General features: G+C 38.7%; 1 protein-coding gene across 3 annotated transcripts in view; it reads left to right on the top strand.

Moving 5' to 3' along the window:
- The first annotated feature begins 263 nt into the window (after window positions 1-263).
- The window catches only part of gnb1l (guanine nucleotide binding protein (G protein), beta polypeptide 1-like), a 135,314-nt gene continuing 116,063 nt past the window's right edge, over window positions 264-19,514 (top strand). Inside the window, exons 1-5 of one of the 3 annotated variants that reach the window (XM_081364585.1) lie at window positions 264-330; window positions 10,585-10,744; window positions 10,848-10,976; window positions 11,552-11,714; window positions 15,048-15,140. In XM_081364585.1, the coding sequence (XP_081220711.1) occupies window positions 270-330; window positions 10,585-10,744; window positions 10,848-10,976; window positions 11,552-11,714; window positions 15,048-15,140 (606 nt within the window). In that variant the 5' untranslated portion in view covers window positions 264-269. The remainder of the gene's footprint in view (window positions 331-10,584; window positions 10,745-10,847; window positions 10,977-11,551; window positions 11,715-15,047; window positions 15,141-19,514) is intronic. The other 2 variants (XR_014030132.1, XM_081364586.1) reach the window with 2 other exon arrangements.

Raw genomic sequence — 19,514 nt, 5'->3', positions numbered from 1 at the left:
AAATAAATAAACTTGTTTAGGCTAGGAAAATTGATAATCAACATTTTGATGGATGTTATTTTTTTTAAATAGCCTACACTGGTCAGAGTAATTAGTAATTGTAAAACTATTTTTCACTATTTTTCCTGAAGAAAGCAAATGAGAAAGAAAGACTGTTCTCCTTTTACTTGTTGGTAAGTAATGTTAATAAATTAGATCAAACTTGTTTTTCAACTTTTTTTTCTTTCAGGCAATGCTGAAGACAGCTCTCCTCCTCCACGGGGCTTTTCATGTTCGCTGTCGCATGTTCTGATTCCATTCGTCGCACGCGGGATTCCGCCGTTTGTACAGGTACCGTGTTTACATTCCTAAAACGGATTGCGCAATGTTTGTTTGAGCTTTTACTGATGATTCCGTGCAAAATAATCGTCCGCGGAGATATGTTGTTACATCGCGCGCTGTTTTGTGCTTATCAATGCTTCAGTTGGTTGTGTTTATGCCATAATGTGAGCAGTGAGAGCAGGTTTCTGCGTGTAATGGAGCTGTCAGTGGTTTATCACAGCTGTCAACACTGAATGCTTCACTCATCCACTGCAGTCATGCTGTCAGACTCATCAGCGATCTGTTTTGTCTGGACTGTAGGGTTCGGAGAGTTACAAGCTATAATCCATACTTCATCTACTCTAATATGGGATTACCATTAATGTCTGATTCGTGGTAAACTTGATGACACAAAGTGGTAAAACTGTATTTATGCATATTGTGACCCCAAAAAGCAACGCTTAACCATGAAAGTCATTGCCTTAATATTGCATTCAATCTACTGAAATATCAAACTGGCATTTCAATATTTGATTTATTATTATTATTATTATTTTTTGGCTTCACAAGCAAAACATTTTCGACCCTTTCTGTTTGACTAATGTAAGTAGAACATGCTTATAACTTAGTTATTATGATAAACACACCTGTGATTACGCTGCTAGGACAATTGTGTGAACTTGATGGAAACTGACTAAAATAACTGTCTGTAAACTATGAAGCTGCTCAGTCAATGACCAGCGGCGTGTATAAGTTAGGACGTTGATGTCAGATCAGGTTCAGTGGTATCACAGAGTCGTATCTAATGATCTAGTACAGTGGTTTTGCAACTTTTCAGAACTACAAAGTATAGTCTCTCAATTCCATTGTTCAGTTCTTTTTCAGCATTGCTGCAAATATAAATCTTTTTGAGTGCTAAGGATGTTTAGGATATGCAAGCAATACATTTTTATTATTATTAATATTCCTGTAGTTCAAATAAATCATGCAAGAGCCTCATCAATCCCTTGACTGGACTTTTGCATATCTGTGAAAGAGTTTTATCAGACATTAGAAATGAAACATTGAAAAATAACACTTAGAGTAAATGTTTTGGTGACACTTTGCAATATTTGCTTTGGTTAATGCATTAATCAACATTATCTAACAATGAGCAACAGATTTGTTACAGTATTTATTAATCTTTGCTAACTTTAGTGAACAGAAATACAACTGTTCATTGTTAACTCATGTTAGCTCATTAAATAATGCTGACACAACTTTTAACAACAGCTAATACATAATTTTCATTGTTATTTCGTGTTAACTTACATAGTTAAATAATGTTAATAAATGGACCCTTAGAAATTGTTACCCTTTTTTATTATTTTAATTGTATGTCAAATTCCAGGTCATGGAATACTACTTAAAAGTTTGAAGTCAGTAAGATTATTTTGTAAACATTTTGAAGTAATTAATACTACTTTTATGCAGCAAGGCCACATTGAATTGATCAAAAGTGACAGTAAAGACATTTATAATGTTAGAAAATATTTCTGTTACAAATAAATACTGTTCTTTTGAGTTTTCAATTCATCAGTGAATCCTGAAAAAAATGTTTCACAAAAATATTAAACAGCACCACATCGATGATAATAATGTTTCTTGAGCAGCAAATCAGCATATTAGAATGATTTCTGAATGATCATGTGACTCTGAAGACTGAAGTAATGATGCTGAAAATTCAGCAAATTACATTTTAAGATTTAAAATGATTTTAAATTGTAATGATTTTTACTATGTTTGATCAAAGAAATGTAGCCTTGGGGAATATAAGACACTTCTTTCAAAAACCAAGAAATCATATCGACACTATATAGTCTATGCACTATGGTGCTCTAGAACAGATTTCAGTGAGCTCTCTAGAGACAACCAAGCAAAAATGTAGTCACTAAAATTTTATATATAGATATGCTCCTTTAAACCACTCCAAAAGGCGCAATTTTTATTCTGTCCACTGCAAAACCAAACACACTATTGTGGGATAGGCAGTGAAATGTCTGAAATTGACTAGGGTGTGTGTGATGCATGTTGTTACTAGTTATGCATCATTTGTTTGCAGGTTCCATGTGGTTTCATATTTTGTATTTAATGCAATTAAATGTATACAGTTTAAGTGTGACTTAAGCAAGTGCACATGAACCTGTCTGTCCAGTAAACCTCCGTATCACTCAATACATCATTGCTAGGAAGCAGGTGATAATGTCCACAGATAAACATGTTACCTGCAGGTCTCTTTGGTAATCAGCTCTAAAGCCCCTTAAGTCCGGGTGCAAAGACAAAGTGGCCACCATCACTTCCCTCACACGCAACTATGCATTCAGCCCTTATCTGTGTCAGCCTCCGCGTGGCATTCACGCCATGGGCAGGAACAATGAGGCCTGTCGCTCGCCTCCGTCAGCTTGAGTGACAGTGGGTGTGGAAGCACTTGTGTCTGACTTCAGCTCTCTATCTTCCACAGAGCTGTTTTTCCAGTCCAGAGACTCCCCCCTTCCCTCCATTTTCCTTTACCGATGCACGGCAAGCACAATAAAGGGTGTGTGTGTACCCCGCACTTCCTCCTCTGTTTGTTTAACTGAGCTTTAGAATGGACCTGCCGGCCCGTTCGCCACATTTGTTTCCTCCACTGGAGAATTTGACTTTTTTTTGGCACAAGGGGGGTCGAAAGAAACGCTGACTAATGAGTATGTGGGTGTTGGGCTCGGTGAGGTGGAAATGTCAATGAAGTCCAAAATAAGAATGAAGAAAAGAATGACTAATATCTGAGGTATGATATCATTAAAACCAGGGAGTACAGCACACAGCCATCAAAGTCATTCTACTCCCTTTATGTTCTTTTTATTATGATTCATTTATGTTTTATCTCAAAAATTGGATTACATTCAAACATTTGATAACATTCCCAAACTACATTTTTAAATTGTGACTGGTGCTTGTCTGTGAAATGGTTGTTGGTGTTTTCCAGGGCATTGGTATTCAGTTGCTAAGGTTCTCTGAGTGGCTGTTAGCATGTTGCTATGTGTTTGCTTACTGACTGGATCTTCTTAAGAAGATCTTTTTTTGGGGGATAAATGAACTCTATGCACAACGAATTTTAAAATTATAATATGCTTGCTGTACAACTCGTATTTACCTTGATTGTAATCCTAATCCTTCGAAACTTTACTAGCGAGACGCTGGTTTGCGTAACATCTGGCCATACATTGGTGGAATGTCTTGACGTTTCGTTCAGCGATGCGTGAGGTCTTGCGCTCTTTAGAAACAATTACATAATATGACAGAGAGAGGTCATGTTTTAAAGCGAAACACTCACTGGAATGAATAATTCACTTAAAACGCAACGTGAGTCTCTGTTCTCTCTGCCATCTGTGATGTAATCAGCCTGGTTTTCTTTACATTAGTGCTGTTTTGGACTGATTGTTTGAATGAATTCTCTTACTGGATCATTGGACTGAAAACTTTCCCGGAGTTTAGCGTCTTAAAATTATCTGTTCAGTTCTCTTAGTTTTTCTGGTCTGGATCAAAAAAGAAAATTATATATTTAGTTCACTTAGTGTTCACTCTGACATTTTTAAAGTGCTTTTTCACACATTACCTTTCATGCATTGAGTAATACAGCAGTTTGTGAATGTAGAAGCTCTACAAAGGTCAAAGTGCACAATGAATGTAAATGAGTTATTGTCTCCCAAAAGAAAGAAAAACTGCCTGAAGTGAGTCATCAGTAATTCCAGCCTTACTTCCTGCACAACCCTACGTAGGTTTGTAACAAGTGTGCATAATGCCCATCTAGGGTCTTCATTGGCTGCCTGCAAACAACCTCTACTTTTGCCGCGTTTCCACCGAAATTACCCGGAACAATTTGTCCCAGGAACTTTTTTTCCCCCAGACCTGTTGCTAGCCGCGTTTCCACCTCTGTCTAAAATACCGTGAAGATTAGGCAAATACTCCGGTGACGTAGGACTGCATGCGACTTTACTGTTCCCATTGGATTTCATCCTCTAAAAATTAAAGCTTAATAAAGCCTAAAACCTCTTCGTCAGGCCATTGGTCATATTTTTTTGATAACTCCATTGTTGATTCGAATAGCAGACGACTGTTACTGCACGCACCGCAACATATGATGGTTGAATAAAATGCTGCTGAGTCAACCAATCATGAACTGCGGCATGAACTCAACCAATCAGCATGTTCAGCGCCCAAGTCCCACCCCTGAAAGTTCCTGAACTTTGAAAAAGTACTACCTCGCGAGCAGGGACTTTCAGAGGGGTAAATATTTTCCCGTAACTTCATTTAGACCCTGGTTCCTGCAGTGTAAACACACCGAGTACCACCCCAAAGTTCCTACTTCCTGGGGAAAGTTCCTGCGGTGGAAACGCAGCTTAAGACATCCTTTCAAACACTAATTGTAGCTGAGGCTTGGAACGGTTTGGGTTCTATAATCGACATGTCAAGAAGACGCTGTTTTCTGCACTGCGAAAGCAAATCCAATTTGCATGCACATCGATTCAGTTCAAACGAACTGCAGTTGCACCTTTCGATTTAATTAAACCATATCTGCAAAGTGTGAACACACCCTAAGCCCACATGATTTTTGCCTGGTGTACAGTAAAACAAATGAAAAAGCCCTAAGTCTGGTTAGATGGGTAATAGCACAATCTTTTTGGCCTTTTGCAACGTTTTTATTTACAGGGAAGAAAATGGAGAACACAAAATAACTTGTGAACTTAACTTGCATCTCCTGTGTGCACACCTCAATTCACTAACCACAAGGACACAGCTCCTGAAAATCAAACGCAAGGTAATAAGCCGCCTCCTCAGACTTTTTTTTTTTTTTTACGTTTCCCATAATGCTTTGTCACAGCAGCGCTTTAAAGATGGCATCCACCTGCTCCACGAGGGCAGCAGTAATCACATTCTATATTCCCACAATCTGCAGGATCTTAGTTGGGCTTATTTATGAATGGCAGCACATGACAGTGGTTTGGGCAGAGGTGTGTGGCTGCCCATCACTGAATCCACTGATTCCACAGAGAGAGGAATGCGGACCGCCTATCCTCGATCTTTGAAGCCCACATTAAAATGACTGGTGCTCCCCCTCCTCCGGTAGAAGTCGCAGCGCAGGGGGCACAGATAGAGCCTGTGTTTGATCTGAAGGTCGCCAGCCCTTTGCCTGTGTTGAGAGATACCTGGCTGACGTGGCTGCTTCTTATTTAATAACATGAAGGGGAAGCGAACTCTCTCTCATAATTAGGCCTAATTACCAAGCAGGTGTTGACAGACGGCCCACGAAGAGACAAACTGCCTTTATCCAGAGTCTTAGAGTCAGATTACTGGAGCTGTCTTATCTGTTACACCAAGAGAGCTGAAAAACGCTCTCTCTTTCCTCCCATCAGAAACAGGCATTCTCATTTCATATCTGCTTTTGCTTGTACATTTAATTACAGATCCTGAATAATTATGCACAATATTGACATTCATAATAATTATGATTCAACGATCGTGACTCATAATCATGGCTTTGCTGTCAGATGTAATAACATTATATCACTGTTGAGAGAAATATCTTGCGTGAGGTAAAAATTGATATTTTGGATGGATATCAAAAATACAGAAAAAAGTCCTTCAGATATCTTTATATTATGCGGATTCGGCGCTCTAGGAACATTTTCTGTTAATATTAATGTTGAAAACAGTTGTGGTATCTAATATTTTCCAATAGAACATTCAAAGGAACAGCATCTATTTGAAATGCAAATCTTTTTGTGAATGTCTTTACACATTTGATCAATTTAATGTATACTTGCTAAATTAAAGCGCTAATTTCATAGCTTATGTTCAATGAGAGTTATGTTCTGGGCGTTCCTGAAACGTCAGTGTGAGTAAAGTGGTAAAACTCAACTGTGGTAAATGAAGTAGTCTTCTCTTAATAGTCTACTGGTTAGTGCTGTGGTTGACCAATATGGGGTTTTTATTGGCTGATTCAGATATCTAGAGAGCATGTTGGCTGATGGATGCTGTAATGCCAATAAATATAACAGATACAGTCCACTAATTTAATGGGATAACTTGTGACAAGTAGGCTAATTATGGAAAACAAGAGTTTCACAACAGCACGGGAACTTTTTCACTGTTGTATGATTCACTCCACTTGTTTATTTGCTATATAGAATTCCTATTCTCTGTTTTGCAACATTGTAACTCGAGTATTTTTGTTAACAGCAAAAAATAAACAAATATTGTCTGAAATGTCAGGTAATTGATATCAAAAGTTTTGTAGAAAAGCTTTATCACACTCTCTCACTCTTGTTTGTGTAATTTTTACTCAAATGGATAGTTCAACCTAAAAAAAAATAATAATTTATTAACCCTGATGTTGTATGATATAAAATATATATATATATGATTTGTTTTTTGTCCATACAATTGAAAATCAATGGGGTCCAATCAATGTTGTTTGCACCCGATATAGTTTCAAAATAAGTTTATAATAAATGGCGATGAAATCTTTATTTTTGGGAGACGTATCCCTTGAAATATACATTATCCAATTTTAATAATGCCAGCAAATGAACACCCCCATAACACTATGCGTTCTGCTCTCCTCTGTCTCCATCCATGTCTCTATCCTCTATGAAATAATGATCTTTCTTGACTCTTTGGCCTAGTTCCTCAGCCTGTTTTTCCACTCCATCCATATCTTTACTTCTCTCTATCTCTGACTGACAGCACCGTATGGCAGAGGTATGTTTTGATGCGTCGTGTTTGCACAACGAGAATATGCGTCTCCAGACCCGTGTGTCAGTGAACTTCACAATACGGGCATGTTAATCCTCTTTAAACCTATGAAAACCTCACTGTCATATGGACGATCGTCCGATAGTGCATTCCTCCAGGTTTTTTTCTTTTTTTTTTTTTTTTTGGTTGGGGGAGTTATTAAAGTTGAAGGTGCCTATATTATCCTATTTGAAATTCTTAATTTTATTTTGTAGCCCAGGAGGCCTTCTACAATCAATTTCCATGCATCCCATTCAAGGTCAAAAAACACTTTAATTTTCCCATAATAAAGTCTACATCACCTCATTTCTCAAAGAGTCTTAAAATGGTTTGTTCGAAAATTCAGTCTCTCTAAACCCCTTCTTTCAGACAGCCCAGTCTATTGTGATTGGTCTACAGCTCACAGCACGTGTTGGAAAGGAAATGCGTATTACCATATCAAAATATCAGGCTTCCTCCTTGTATAGAGCTGGTAAGTCCCGCCCATCCGTAAAACCCCAAGTGGACCTCTAGGTTGAAAAATCGTCAATGCAAGTGAATGGGGGAAAATAATTATTTTCTGGTCCCATTTGAATTTTGCCATGAATGTGAACATGTTGTCTGTGAATTTTCTATATCATAATTTTCATGTTACGAGTTTGACAGTATATGGTATGATTCTTCGGCTAGCAGTTGTGGAAAAGACATAACGAGAAAGACTACATGTCGCCTATGTGACGTCACCCCATAAAGTTGACTTACCCGTGGTTTTCGCCAACCTCAACGATTTTGTCCTCTCCCTGAAAGAAGGCGATGAAGTGCACCAAAGACACAGCCATGTTTAGCGGGATCCGTGAGCTAGTGTCCGTGTGCTAGTGGTGTTGACGTTTCAAACGCGTCGAGAGTTGTAGTCCACAAAGTGCTCTCACACAAAGTCTAACCGTATCAAACTTCTACCCGCTAAATTGTAGCATTCTTTACACGAAAACTTATATTAAAAATTCACAGACAACATATGTTCACATTCATGGCACAATTCAAACGGGACCAGAAAATAATTATTTTCTTCCATTCACTTGCATTGACGATTTTTCAACCTAGAGGTCCACTTGGGGTTAGCGGAAGGGGCGGGACTTACCAGCTCTATACACAATGATACGAAAGATGGCGTCGGTTTTTCTGTTTCAATTCCAGCGAGAGTCCTCATGGTTTTGACAATTTAATCATAATCATACACTGTTCGTTCATTGGCCAGAGGAGAACTGCCACCCCGACTGAGCCTGGGTTCTCCTAAGGTTTTTCTTCTCCATTCTGCTCTGCTATATATATATATATAAAATAACTAAATAACTTTTTTTAAACAAAAATCAAACATCACTGAACTTACTTAAGCCAGACTGTGAGGCTATTTTCTTCTGGAAACAAACTTTTTTGCATTTTTTTTCCTGTTATCTCTGTAAATCTGCTTTGAAACGATCTGTATTCTAAAAAGGCTATATAAATAAATGTGAATTGATTTGACTTGACTTTTGAAATGCCTGCAAAGTGCATATCGACAACACAAATCAAACTTTTCCAGGCCTCAGCTACTACTACAGTGTTTGAGAGTGGGTCAAAGTTACGACGTTCGCAGGCAGCCTATGAAGAACATTTGCTGGCATTATGCGAATTTGTTACATTTTTTGTGTAGGTATGTAACAGGAAGTGAGACTGGAATTGCAGTTTCAACAGTTCAGAATCAGTTCTTTCTTTTAGGAGAAAAAACAATTATTTGTCGTACAAATATATCTTTAAAACTTTGGCGATGTTTTCACATACAGCTATATTACACACTGCATGAAAGGCAATGTTCAAAAAAGGGAAACAGTACTACTTGTTGAATGTCAGGATTTTTTTTTTTTTAGGCGAACTGCTTGCTAACTTAAGCTAGTTTAAGATGTATTAGTATTCCTTACTTACCCATGATCCCCTTGTGGCTGGAGACCTTCACTGCTCTTTAAGCCAAATTGTCATGTTTGTATAATTATATGTGTGTAAAGTCAAGTCATATTTATTTGTAAAGCACTTTTTACAATATACATTTAAATTTACTTTGTTTCAGTATTGTGTATGCAAGTTCCAATCGAACAATCTAAGTTCTGAGTGTCTTCTTTAAAAAGAGACCAACCTGTATTCCAAAGCATTCATGAATTTAAGTTCAGATCTATGCTCAAAAAAGGGGGTCAGAGTTAGCAAGTTAAAGGCCCTATTGCAATTTTTTGGCCATTTTAAATCATTTCTAACTGCACTATTAAGGTAAATGGCTTTAGTTTAAGATCTAATTCAGCTGGATAGGCAGTTCCCCAAACCAGAGTTTTAATTTCAACCCCTATATGTGCAGTAGACAGGGTCTGGCTCCTATACAGGCCTGATGGCGACTGATAGTCACGGGTTCTAATCCCACTGCCTCCCTCCCAGCTCTCCTGTAAGAAACTAGAGGGGCGTTTAGTGACTGTCCCCTTTGTGAGGGGTTCATATGGGGCGGCTGGGGGCTCGACTCTTAATTAGGAAGGTAGGGCAGTGAAGAATCTCCGCTTGACAGATTAACATGCACAATTTAACCACTAACCTTCCGAAATGAGCTACCCCAAAATACCTGTGGGTCCGGTTTCAGCGCAAGGGCAGAGGTGACCAGAGATGACACTGAGCAGAAGGGTCTTCATTAACCGAGCGGCTCCATATCTTAAATCAGCAATATCAGTCACCACTCAAAGGACAAACCTGGCTCAGTCTGTGGTTATGTAGTTATTTTTGTTTAATTGTGTTTCAGTTTAATTTTCGCTTCCCTTTTAAATGGTTTAATTACTAATATTATGGTTATGAAACTTTTCTCAGTGTCAAGTACCTGAAGCATTTCTAAGGTGAGTCGAAACTTGAAACTGACATCTTATGACGTCTTGCAGGTTCAAAACCACATCAATGTGTCAAATTTTGAACGTTTTCTTTTATGACGACCTCAACAGATGTAGCTTTTTGCGGCCGTTTGAAAGGGATTTGTCGCTGACATCTAATCGTCTAATTTTCGTCTGGATTTTTGTGGTCTGTTGCATCTCCACTGTGGCCCTCCCTGCAGCCATCAGCGCTGTTTGCGCTCGCATGTGCTTTGAAACCCTTTTTTTTTTTTTTTTGCTGTTGATGAAAATAAAAATTAAAAAGACTGTTTCCAGTCTGTTTACAGTGATTAAGTTGTCTCGCTATGATTTATGACGTATTGAGCAAGAGGGTTTACAAAGGAGAAGGAAGACAAGGGAAAAAAATAACATGATCACATCTTCCTTTTGCCAAAAGGCCTTTAGTGTTTACAGTGTTAACCAAGAGATATCAGTGTATTCATAGGGGCTGGTGCTAATAATTATGAGTAAGTTGTGTAAACAAATTCCACCTGTGCTGGTCATGTGGTCGATACATTTTTCTAATCTTTTTGAATGTCAGGACTTGATTTTTTTTTTTTAGGCAAACTGCTACAAAATCCTAGGATAAAGATCACTGATGTTACTGTGGTGATGTCCCGCCCTCCTCCAGACCCGCTGTACATCCTGAGGGGTTCAGGGGCCGCAGTGAACACCCTTCACTTCTGCTGTGGTGGAGATGGACCTCCATTTCTCTACTCTGGGTTGGTGCCAACTTATTATATGAGTTGATTTTCAACATTTTCAACATTTTGGTTGCCTTAAAACTGCCATGTTTATGGTAATCTTGATGCTTGTGTGCTTTAGGTCAGGTAAAGGTGCAATCCATGTCTGGAACCTGACCACTAGGAGAGCAGAACATGTTTTAGAGAGCCATGCCGGGAACTCTGTTATCTGGCTCCACACCTTCAAAGACAGCAGCAGCAGGCTCATCAGGTAGAGGAGAGGGGGGTATGGCCCTGTTTACACCTGGTATTAAGATGTGTTTTTGGTCGATCGGATCGCCAGTTAGAAATGGTGAGAGAACTTTGTGCTTGGCAAGTTCTTCGCCTTCAAACCAAACTTGGGTCTCAAGCTGACAAAGTTTAAATCCCGTCTGGCTAGTGCACTTCCCATAATGTTTACGCGTTAAGTCAGTAGGCAGAGAGTTGGTGGATTTTTTTGCTGTTCGAACGCTTTTGACCACATGAGCATTTACACTATGAAAGCAATCTGGTCGAATGCGTTTTCGACTACCTCTGGAATTTAGCGCCATCCGCTTGTGATCCGATCAACCGAAATGCATCTTAATACTAGGTATAAACAGGGCCTAAGATGTGTGTCACTGCGTAGCCTATCAAACTGTGCATTATTATGTGACCATCTAAAACGCATGCATCAAATATGTTAAGCTGTGATGCTCATGCCATCTGGCCAAACTGGTTCAATTCATTTGTGATATTCAGTGTGATTGCTATGATAGGTTTGTGTTTTTGTTCTGCTGTGCGTGTGTTTGTTTCTGTGGCTGTCAGTCAGGGTCGAGACATGCGGGTGTGTGTGTGGGATCTGTCCGAAGACCGCAGCACAGTGACGGACTCTGTCCTCACGGGCAGTGTGGGGTTCAGTCAGTGCTCTCTGCTGGAGTCCCGGCCCGGATCCGCTCTACTGGCCCACCCCACAGAACATATGGAGGAGGTTAGTGACTGCAGAGATAATAGCTTCATCACACACATCTCAGGACAGTGCCCACCAACACTCCGGAATAAATTTAGTTGCTTAAGGTACTGTCATCAATAGTTGGATTTTAGCCAGTGACCAATAAAAAGATTCTATAATTCAATGGCAGTGGCAGTTCTTGCTTGAATGTCGCCCTGGGCAAACCACAGGTTTGTTTATTTTAGAGGCAGTCATGGCCTAATGGTTAGAGAGTCAGACTGGTAACCCAAAGGTTGTGGGTTCGATTCTAAATACCGGCAGGAAATGACTGAGGTGCCTTTGAGCATGGCACCTAACCCCCAATCACTCCCCGGGTGCCGCAGTGAAAATGGCTGCTTACTGCCCACAAATCTTACCAACCTCAGACTTTTGAATGCTAGTGTATTTTTAATTAATTAACCAAGCAGTTTCATATATAATTCAATATCAGATTTCAAAATAGCTAAATATTGACCAATAACCAAGCATTGCAGGTACTGTATGTTAAACCACTACTAGTTAGAATTATTTTAATCTGGTACTACTGTAATTTTGGCAAGTGTTATTATGACTTTTTTAAATCATGTTGATACTAGTTGGGTAGTGGTCATTTTAGGTAAGATTCAGTCAAACCGGAGGTGTGATTTGGGCAGTCAAGCAGACAACAGAGAACAGAGAGTGTGAGTTCTGCTCTGTCCTGGCTTTTATTGCATCCAGATTCATGTTTCACTGTTCAGTCTGCCAGTTACTCACTTGAGAGAGCTTGAGCTGTCACTCGATCTACATTTACCATGCTTCAGCTACCAGCAGTCCTGCAGCCAGACCTAACACAGAGCTTCAATATTGCCGTTATCCTCGTCCTTTTCCCTGCAATGCTCCAAATGCTCCAAATGCATCGCCCTTCCTCTTTATTTCATCACTCCATGCCCCCAGCCACTGTTATATTGAAACAAAACCGAACTAGATCGCTACCGTTACAATCAACAAAGGTGACGTCAGTCAGCGGTCGATGCTCCAAGCCACATTTTCCATTTTTGTCACATTGCCAAATTTTTGTCCTCATCCAGCTGAGAAATAAAAATCCATTTGTTCAAATTCCCATTTTATTTTCTATATACTGTACTGTGTGTGTGTGTGTGTGTGTGTGTGTGTGTGTGTGTGTGTGTGTGTGTGTGTGTGTGTGTGTGTGTGTGTGTGTGTGTGTGTGTGTGTGTGTGTATATACATATATGTATATATATATACACACACACACACACACACACACACACACACACACACACACACACACACATATATATATGTATATATATGTGTGTGTGTGTGTGTGTGTGTGTGTGTGTGTGTATATATATATATATATATATATATATATATATATATATATATTTATATTTATATTTATAAATAATCTTAATTTTTATATTTATATGTATTTAAAAAAAATCAATACATGTTTATTTAAATACATAATAATAAAAATATGAAATTAATAAATGTATACAGTAGTTAAAATAATTTTTGATATTAAGTGTTTATTACGGAAGCTTTTTTCTGTCACAGAATAAAACATTAAAAAGCGAACTGACTTTTTATTTCACAATTCTGACTTTTTTTTTCTCACTATTGCAAGTTTATGTCTCGCAATTCTGAATTTATAACACGCAATTGTGAGTTTATATCTCGCAATTCTGACAACTTTTTTTTTCAGAATTGTGAGATATAAAGTCAGAATTGTGAGATATAAAGTCAGAATTGCGAGATATAAAGTCGCAGTTATTGTATTTTGTTTTTATTCTGTGGCGGAAACAAACTTCCATAGTTTAAATATCTACCATTTTGGTGAAAAAGGGGTATAGGAGTATATATAACTTGATATGCAATGTAGTGTGCACTACCCAGTGTACTCTTTTCCCCATAGTGCTCAAGCATATGGAAACATTAGGTCTGGCATTTACAGCACTCTTACATCCCCCTCCCACCTTGTACTAACTAATGAAGGCCTTGTCAAAAGCCTGTCAAGGTAATAACCGTCACAAGATAACTGCAGGCAAACTACACCACTATACGTCTCTTAAAACAAATAACAATGCTGCAAGGCATGCTGGGAGTCCGGAACTCAACCTCATCTGTGTCTTCCGGTGTTTTTGGAGGCTTTCATGTTTAGCGTTCCAATGAGGCTGACAGTGTAGGGCTTTAATTAATAGACTCACTGTTATTTATCGACTCTCTCTCTCTCTCTTTAACCTGGGGGGATGAGAGCTGCCCTTCTCTACTGTTTATAGTTACAGGCGTAAACACATGTAGAACGTACAGATGTGTCTTAGTGTTAAAATATGAATTGGTCTGAAGTCAGAGATGTTAAATTGAACTTGATTAGAATGATTCTTAATCATGGCTGCCTCTGCAATCAGCCTAAGACATATGGGCCTGGACCAGTTACTCAGGGGTTAATACATTGTGTGTATGTCATATACAGTGACCCCAGAAGCATTTGGACACTTAAACACCATTAAAAAACATTGAAAGTCATTGCATTAGATAAAATATTAAACCAAGCACACTTTTCAAGCATAAGATGTCACCAAAACGTGTTCAAAATTGAGATAAAGTGGATAAAGGAAACTTTCTGGGTGTCAAACACTACTAGATCATGTTCATGGATAATGTGATGGACTCCACCTGTGGTTAGTTCTGTATGAACTTGAGGAGAACTGACTTCATACATCCACTAAAAATCACCTTGAGGTCAATTGTATATCATCATTCATTCGCAAATGCCTCTTGTTTTGATATTTTGTTGTTAAATGCAATGGCATTCTGACATTTTGGGCATTTTGAGACAATTGCTATGCACGTTCACCAATGCTCTTCACACCATTTTTATGTTGTTAGTCAGAAACATTAGTGGGTCAGTTACTTATTATTATTATTATTATTATTATTATTATTATTATTATTAATGGTCGTGTCCCTTCTGTGTTGGAAACTGTTGTGTTTTAAATCAATTGCCTCTGTTTGGAGTCCAACGAGTCGAGACAGGCAGAGTGCAGGAAAGTGGGAAGCTGCTGGCAACCAGCCCAATGTTGTCTGCACTCACTTACCACCTGTGAACATGCATCATGGCAAACTAACAGGACTGTTGTCTCATACACACCTGTGCAGTGCATTCTTTTGAATATAAATTATTTGGAGGGTATCACTAATTTTAGTCTGGATGTGCATTCAACTTGCAGTATTTCAACATTAATAGTGGTGACTCCTGTAAAGTTAGAAGAATGTTTTACAACACTGAAAATTTGAAGCTTTTAATGTGTATGATATTTTTTTTCAGGTGAGCGTGGTGGATATGAGGAGCTGGTCTCCAGTGTGCTCTCTCAAACCAGATTCAAAGCTGGGGATGCTCATGTGTATGAAGATGTGGCAGGTAAGAGTCACGACACTCCCCTACATATGTCCGAAAGTGTGCTTGGGAAAAAAAAATCTATTAAAAATCAGCCACCACTATATAAATTATGGAGAATGAAAGTGATTTGTTTTATGTAATGCTGACATTATTAGTCTATTACATTTTTCATTAACTTTAGATTATAAATCTATAAATAAATTAGGATTTTTAACTGGGAGTATATTTAAAATATCTTTTTGCACTGTTGAGGTTTAATGGATTACTTGCACCATTCTAATGTTAAAAAAGTACAGTAGTTATAGTGCATTCAAGTCATGTAGAAAAGATAGTTTTCACGAGTTGAACACACATGAACATCACCACAATGTCATAAATATAAATGGGAAGCTCTTGCTTTTCCCGAGTTTACGAGTTGGGGGCGTCAGTATATATACCACAATAGGTATTTATAGGTATAGGCATTTACATTTACAACAAATAAAGCTAATTGCCTGCACAAAATATAATAGCCTTTCAACAATATAATGTGTGATGATAAAGTTTAGTGGCTTTATAAATGAATCCCCCTCCCCCACTTTAGAAGCTGTGTCAGATTTTCCCAGGTTTGTAATAGTTGTCGTTTTAAATTTTGGCATTGCCAAGTGTTGCCTTTTGAGGTACTGACAAGCAAACCAAGAGCTCACAGGGTAACTGAGCAGTTGGCAAGTGTGTAAAGCAACAGAACTTATCTGATTTATGGCTGCGACCTGTCCGGGCTTTTCCTCCCCCCTCTACCCCCGCTGCACTGTAATCATAGTGTTTGGAACAACTTTGCTTCAGTGCCATATATCAGCTGCCCATGTGTGTGTTGGTTTTTTTTTTGCTTCCAATAACGAGACCTATAATTATTTTCACTGATAATTAATATCTCTTTTCTAGTATTTACGAGTTTTCCATCTGTACCCTGAGTTGATCTCAGGTCAGTTGACAGAAAGGAGGAGTTTCCTCGCAGTTAATTGGCAGCGCTAATCAAAGCGCTTGATGAAGACGGCTCTGGCCTCAGGCGTTTTGGCTGGTTTTATCTGTGTTGTAATTCTGTTTGTTTTTCACCAACATTCCCTCATCCTTTCTGCCTGTCTTGTGTAGACAGTGGGGCTCTTAGTGCCGCCTGCCTCGATTAGAATTGATAATTATGAAGTATTAATGGGGCGCCCCACAGGTAGGTGCTGACATCTAACAGCAGGACCCTGGGCGGCAGTGAATCGCTCCAAGCTGTCGTCTTTCATTTGCTCAGACAGGGAGATCTGTTACTGTCATGCTCAGTTCAGAGGTACCCGTCTACCCAGATGAGGAACCCAGCGTGAACGTGTTAAGCAGTCCTCTCTCAGTGTGGGCACACTTGGCCCGGTCACTTCCCCAGCGGCTGTAACACATTGCTCGCTCCCGGCGTCAATCAATCATGAAGCGGTTGTCTTGTTATCCTCATGATCCCTGCTGGTGCAGACTGCCGTTTCCTCAACCACACACACACACACACACACACACACACACACACACACACACACACACAGATGATCGCTATCCTCCTCACTCTTCTCTTTGAACACGTCTCCAATAAAACAGATTTATTGTCTTTCTGACTATCGGAACGGATTAAATGCCATATTAAGTAATGTTTTTTTGGGGTTTGGCTTGAAACTCACTTGGCACTTTTTGACTGTCTCCCTCTTCTTTGTTCTTATAGATCCACGTGGCTTATGATTGGTTAGAAGCGTCTCAGTCAGCGCTGTACAATTAGAGATGCATGATATACTGTACTGACATCGGTGGCTGATATTGGGGATTTTGTAGGCACTTTATTTGGTAACACTTTATTTTAAGGTGTCATTGTTACAGTATAATCATATAGTAATAATTACCTACATGTACTTACTATAGGTTTAGGGTAGGATTAGGGTTTGGTTGAGGGTTGGTTGCATGTAATTATGCATAATTCACCGTTATCAGTATGGTAAGTACATTTAACATACGTAACAAGGACACTAAAATAAAGTGTTACTCTTTATTTTACTGTCCTGTTCCCTATGTACATACTTTGTACTTATTGCAATAACTGGGTATTAACTAGGTACTCACCCTGAACCTTCCCCTAAACCTAACCTTAACCCATGTAGTTACCTTATATTACCCAGTACTTCCTTAAGTAAACCAAGTACATGTAAGTGCACGTACTGTAAACTAAAGTGCAACCGTGATTTTTAATTTATTTCCCTGTTGATCAATTCAGTGTTTTTGTTAACTAAAACTATTAAAAACAATTTTTAATTCATTTTTGTTAACTGAAATAAAGTATAAATATTAGATGAAAACCTAAACGAAAATTTTAAATGTTGCCTTGGCCCACTAACTGAAATAAAATAAGTTGAAGTACTAAAATTACTAAAATAAAAATAAATGAAAGCTAGATAGAAATATTTAAAAAAATAGCTAATATAATGACAAAATCACACAAAATGTAAGCTGAAAATATAAACTGCAGTCAATATTGGATATTTAATTGTTTACAGTAGTTATTTTTTAGCACTCACTTAAATCACCATCAGCATCTCAAATTTAATTCCTTTCATTCTTTAAATTATGCTGAGTAATTTTCTAATGGCAACATTCATTTATAGCTTTTTAAAACTGTCTTTTAGTGTGGTTTTTTTATTATTATTTACCAGTAATTGACCATAACAATTAAATAATTATGAATTGGTCAGTTTTAGTATCATCGCTTCCTTATTTTACTTGCACTTTTCGTATTCAATTCAACATATTGTGTGTTTGTGTATGATTTAAATGCGTTAATCATACTAAAATTGTACCAGTCCATTGTGAAGTTGAATAGGCAGATAATGTAATTGTAGCTTAGCTTCCTCCAGCTTATCTACATATATCTGTTACTTGGACCGATATATAGTATACAGATTGACTATGAAAATAAAAAGCCCCTCTGGTGTTGCTTAATTATAACTGCACATGTAAGCCTACTGGGTGAGATTGGACAAGCCTGATGTCAGGGATGCAGTGATGTTCAGATATCCATTAAAATCCCCCTGACATCACCCTCCACCAGCTCTGCTCCATATGTCCTCTCCCTAAGCGTTTGCGTTTCTTTGTACTCCTCATTATAGCCCCGTAAACCGCTTTCGCTTTCATCAGCGTGTTGCATATTCTTGTAACCCTGTAGCACATCTGTTCGCCCTTGCTCAGGTGTGGCTTACACACACGCCACCCACAGTCCTTCACACGACTTGACCTTGAGGAGCTCCTCTCTCCCGGTCTTCCTTTGAAAGCCCCCAGAGATGCGAGGAGGGTCTCTGCCGGGATCAACTCTGTGGTTTCCCACTCAGCGGGGGCTTCGCTGGTGCATGGCGACTTGTTGCCATCCAGTGGAACGCCACCGCTCTCCTCTCCTCCCCTCCGTTCTGTTGTGGCTTCAGTCTGGAGCATCCATCTGATGCAGCTGTTGGGATGATGAATCTTTCCCTGAAGCTCGAGTCCTAATCCGGCTAAAGCGCCCTCTTGTAGACCAGCCATGGAGGATATAATGAATTAGGTGTCTACCCAGGGTTCCATGACCCTTGACCTGTGACATCATCAATCAGGGAGCACCTACACTTAACTGAAGTGCAGGGGCCAGAGGGCAACAGACGGTAATGCTTAACAACTGTCTATGAGGCTTGGGGATTGATTTCCAGTTGTTTTATTTTTTATTTCATCCTAATACACTTTCACGGTGATGTGTTTACATGGCATTAGTGATTCGAGGGGGAATTTTGTTTAAGCGGTGCAGGAAAAAGAAATATACTATGAGAGGACAGTCTTTGCGAAAAAAGACGAGGCGGAGAAGGGGGAAAATGAGTCCCAACTTTTGGGCCCTTACACATATGGAAAGAATTTTTCCCTTGCCAGCTTTGCCTGTACCAAGTACACTACCATTGCCCAAGGGCACATGATTTGTAAAGATTCCTCATCCTTCTGTAGGTAAAACCCAAAGCGAAAACAGTCTGCCACCTTTTATTTATTTTATTAATTCATGTAATTTTGTTGTGTGTTTGTCTTTGTGTGTTTGTCTTGTTTATATCATTGAACATTACTGTTACAAATGTTTGGGTCAGTAAGAATGAGGAAAATCTCTTATTTATCAAAAAATCAGGAAAAACTAAAATATTGTGAAATATTGTGTCACATGATCCTTCAGAAATCATTCTAATATGCTGATTTGATGTTCGAGAAACATTTCTTATTATTAACACTGTTGAAAACGGTTGTGCTGCTTAAGATTTTTGTGGAAACTGGTACTTTTTTTTCAGGATTCTTTGAATGTAAGAACAGCATTTATTGTAGCATAGTCTTCTGTCACTTTTC

Source organism: Scardinius erythrophthalmus (genome assembly GCF_964197995.2).
Source record: "Scardinius erythrophthalmus genome assembly, chromosome: 5".
In the NCBI taxonomy this organism is placed as follows: Eukaryota; Metazoa; Chordata; class Actinopteri; order Cypriniformes; family Leuciscidae; genus Scardinius; species Scardinius erythrophthalmus.
This window is presented reverse-complemented; position numbering and strand designations above follow the sequence as displayed.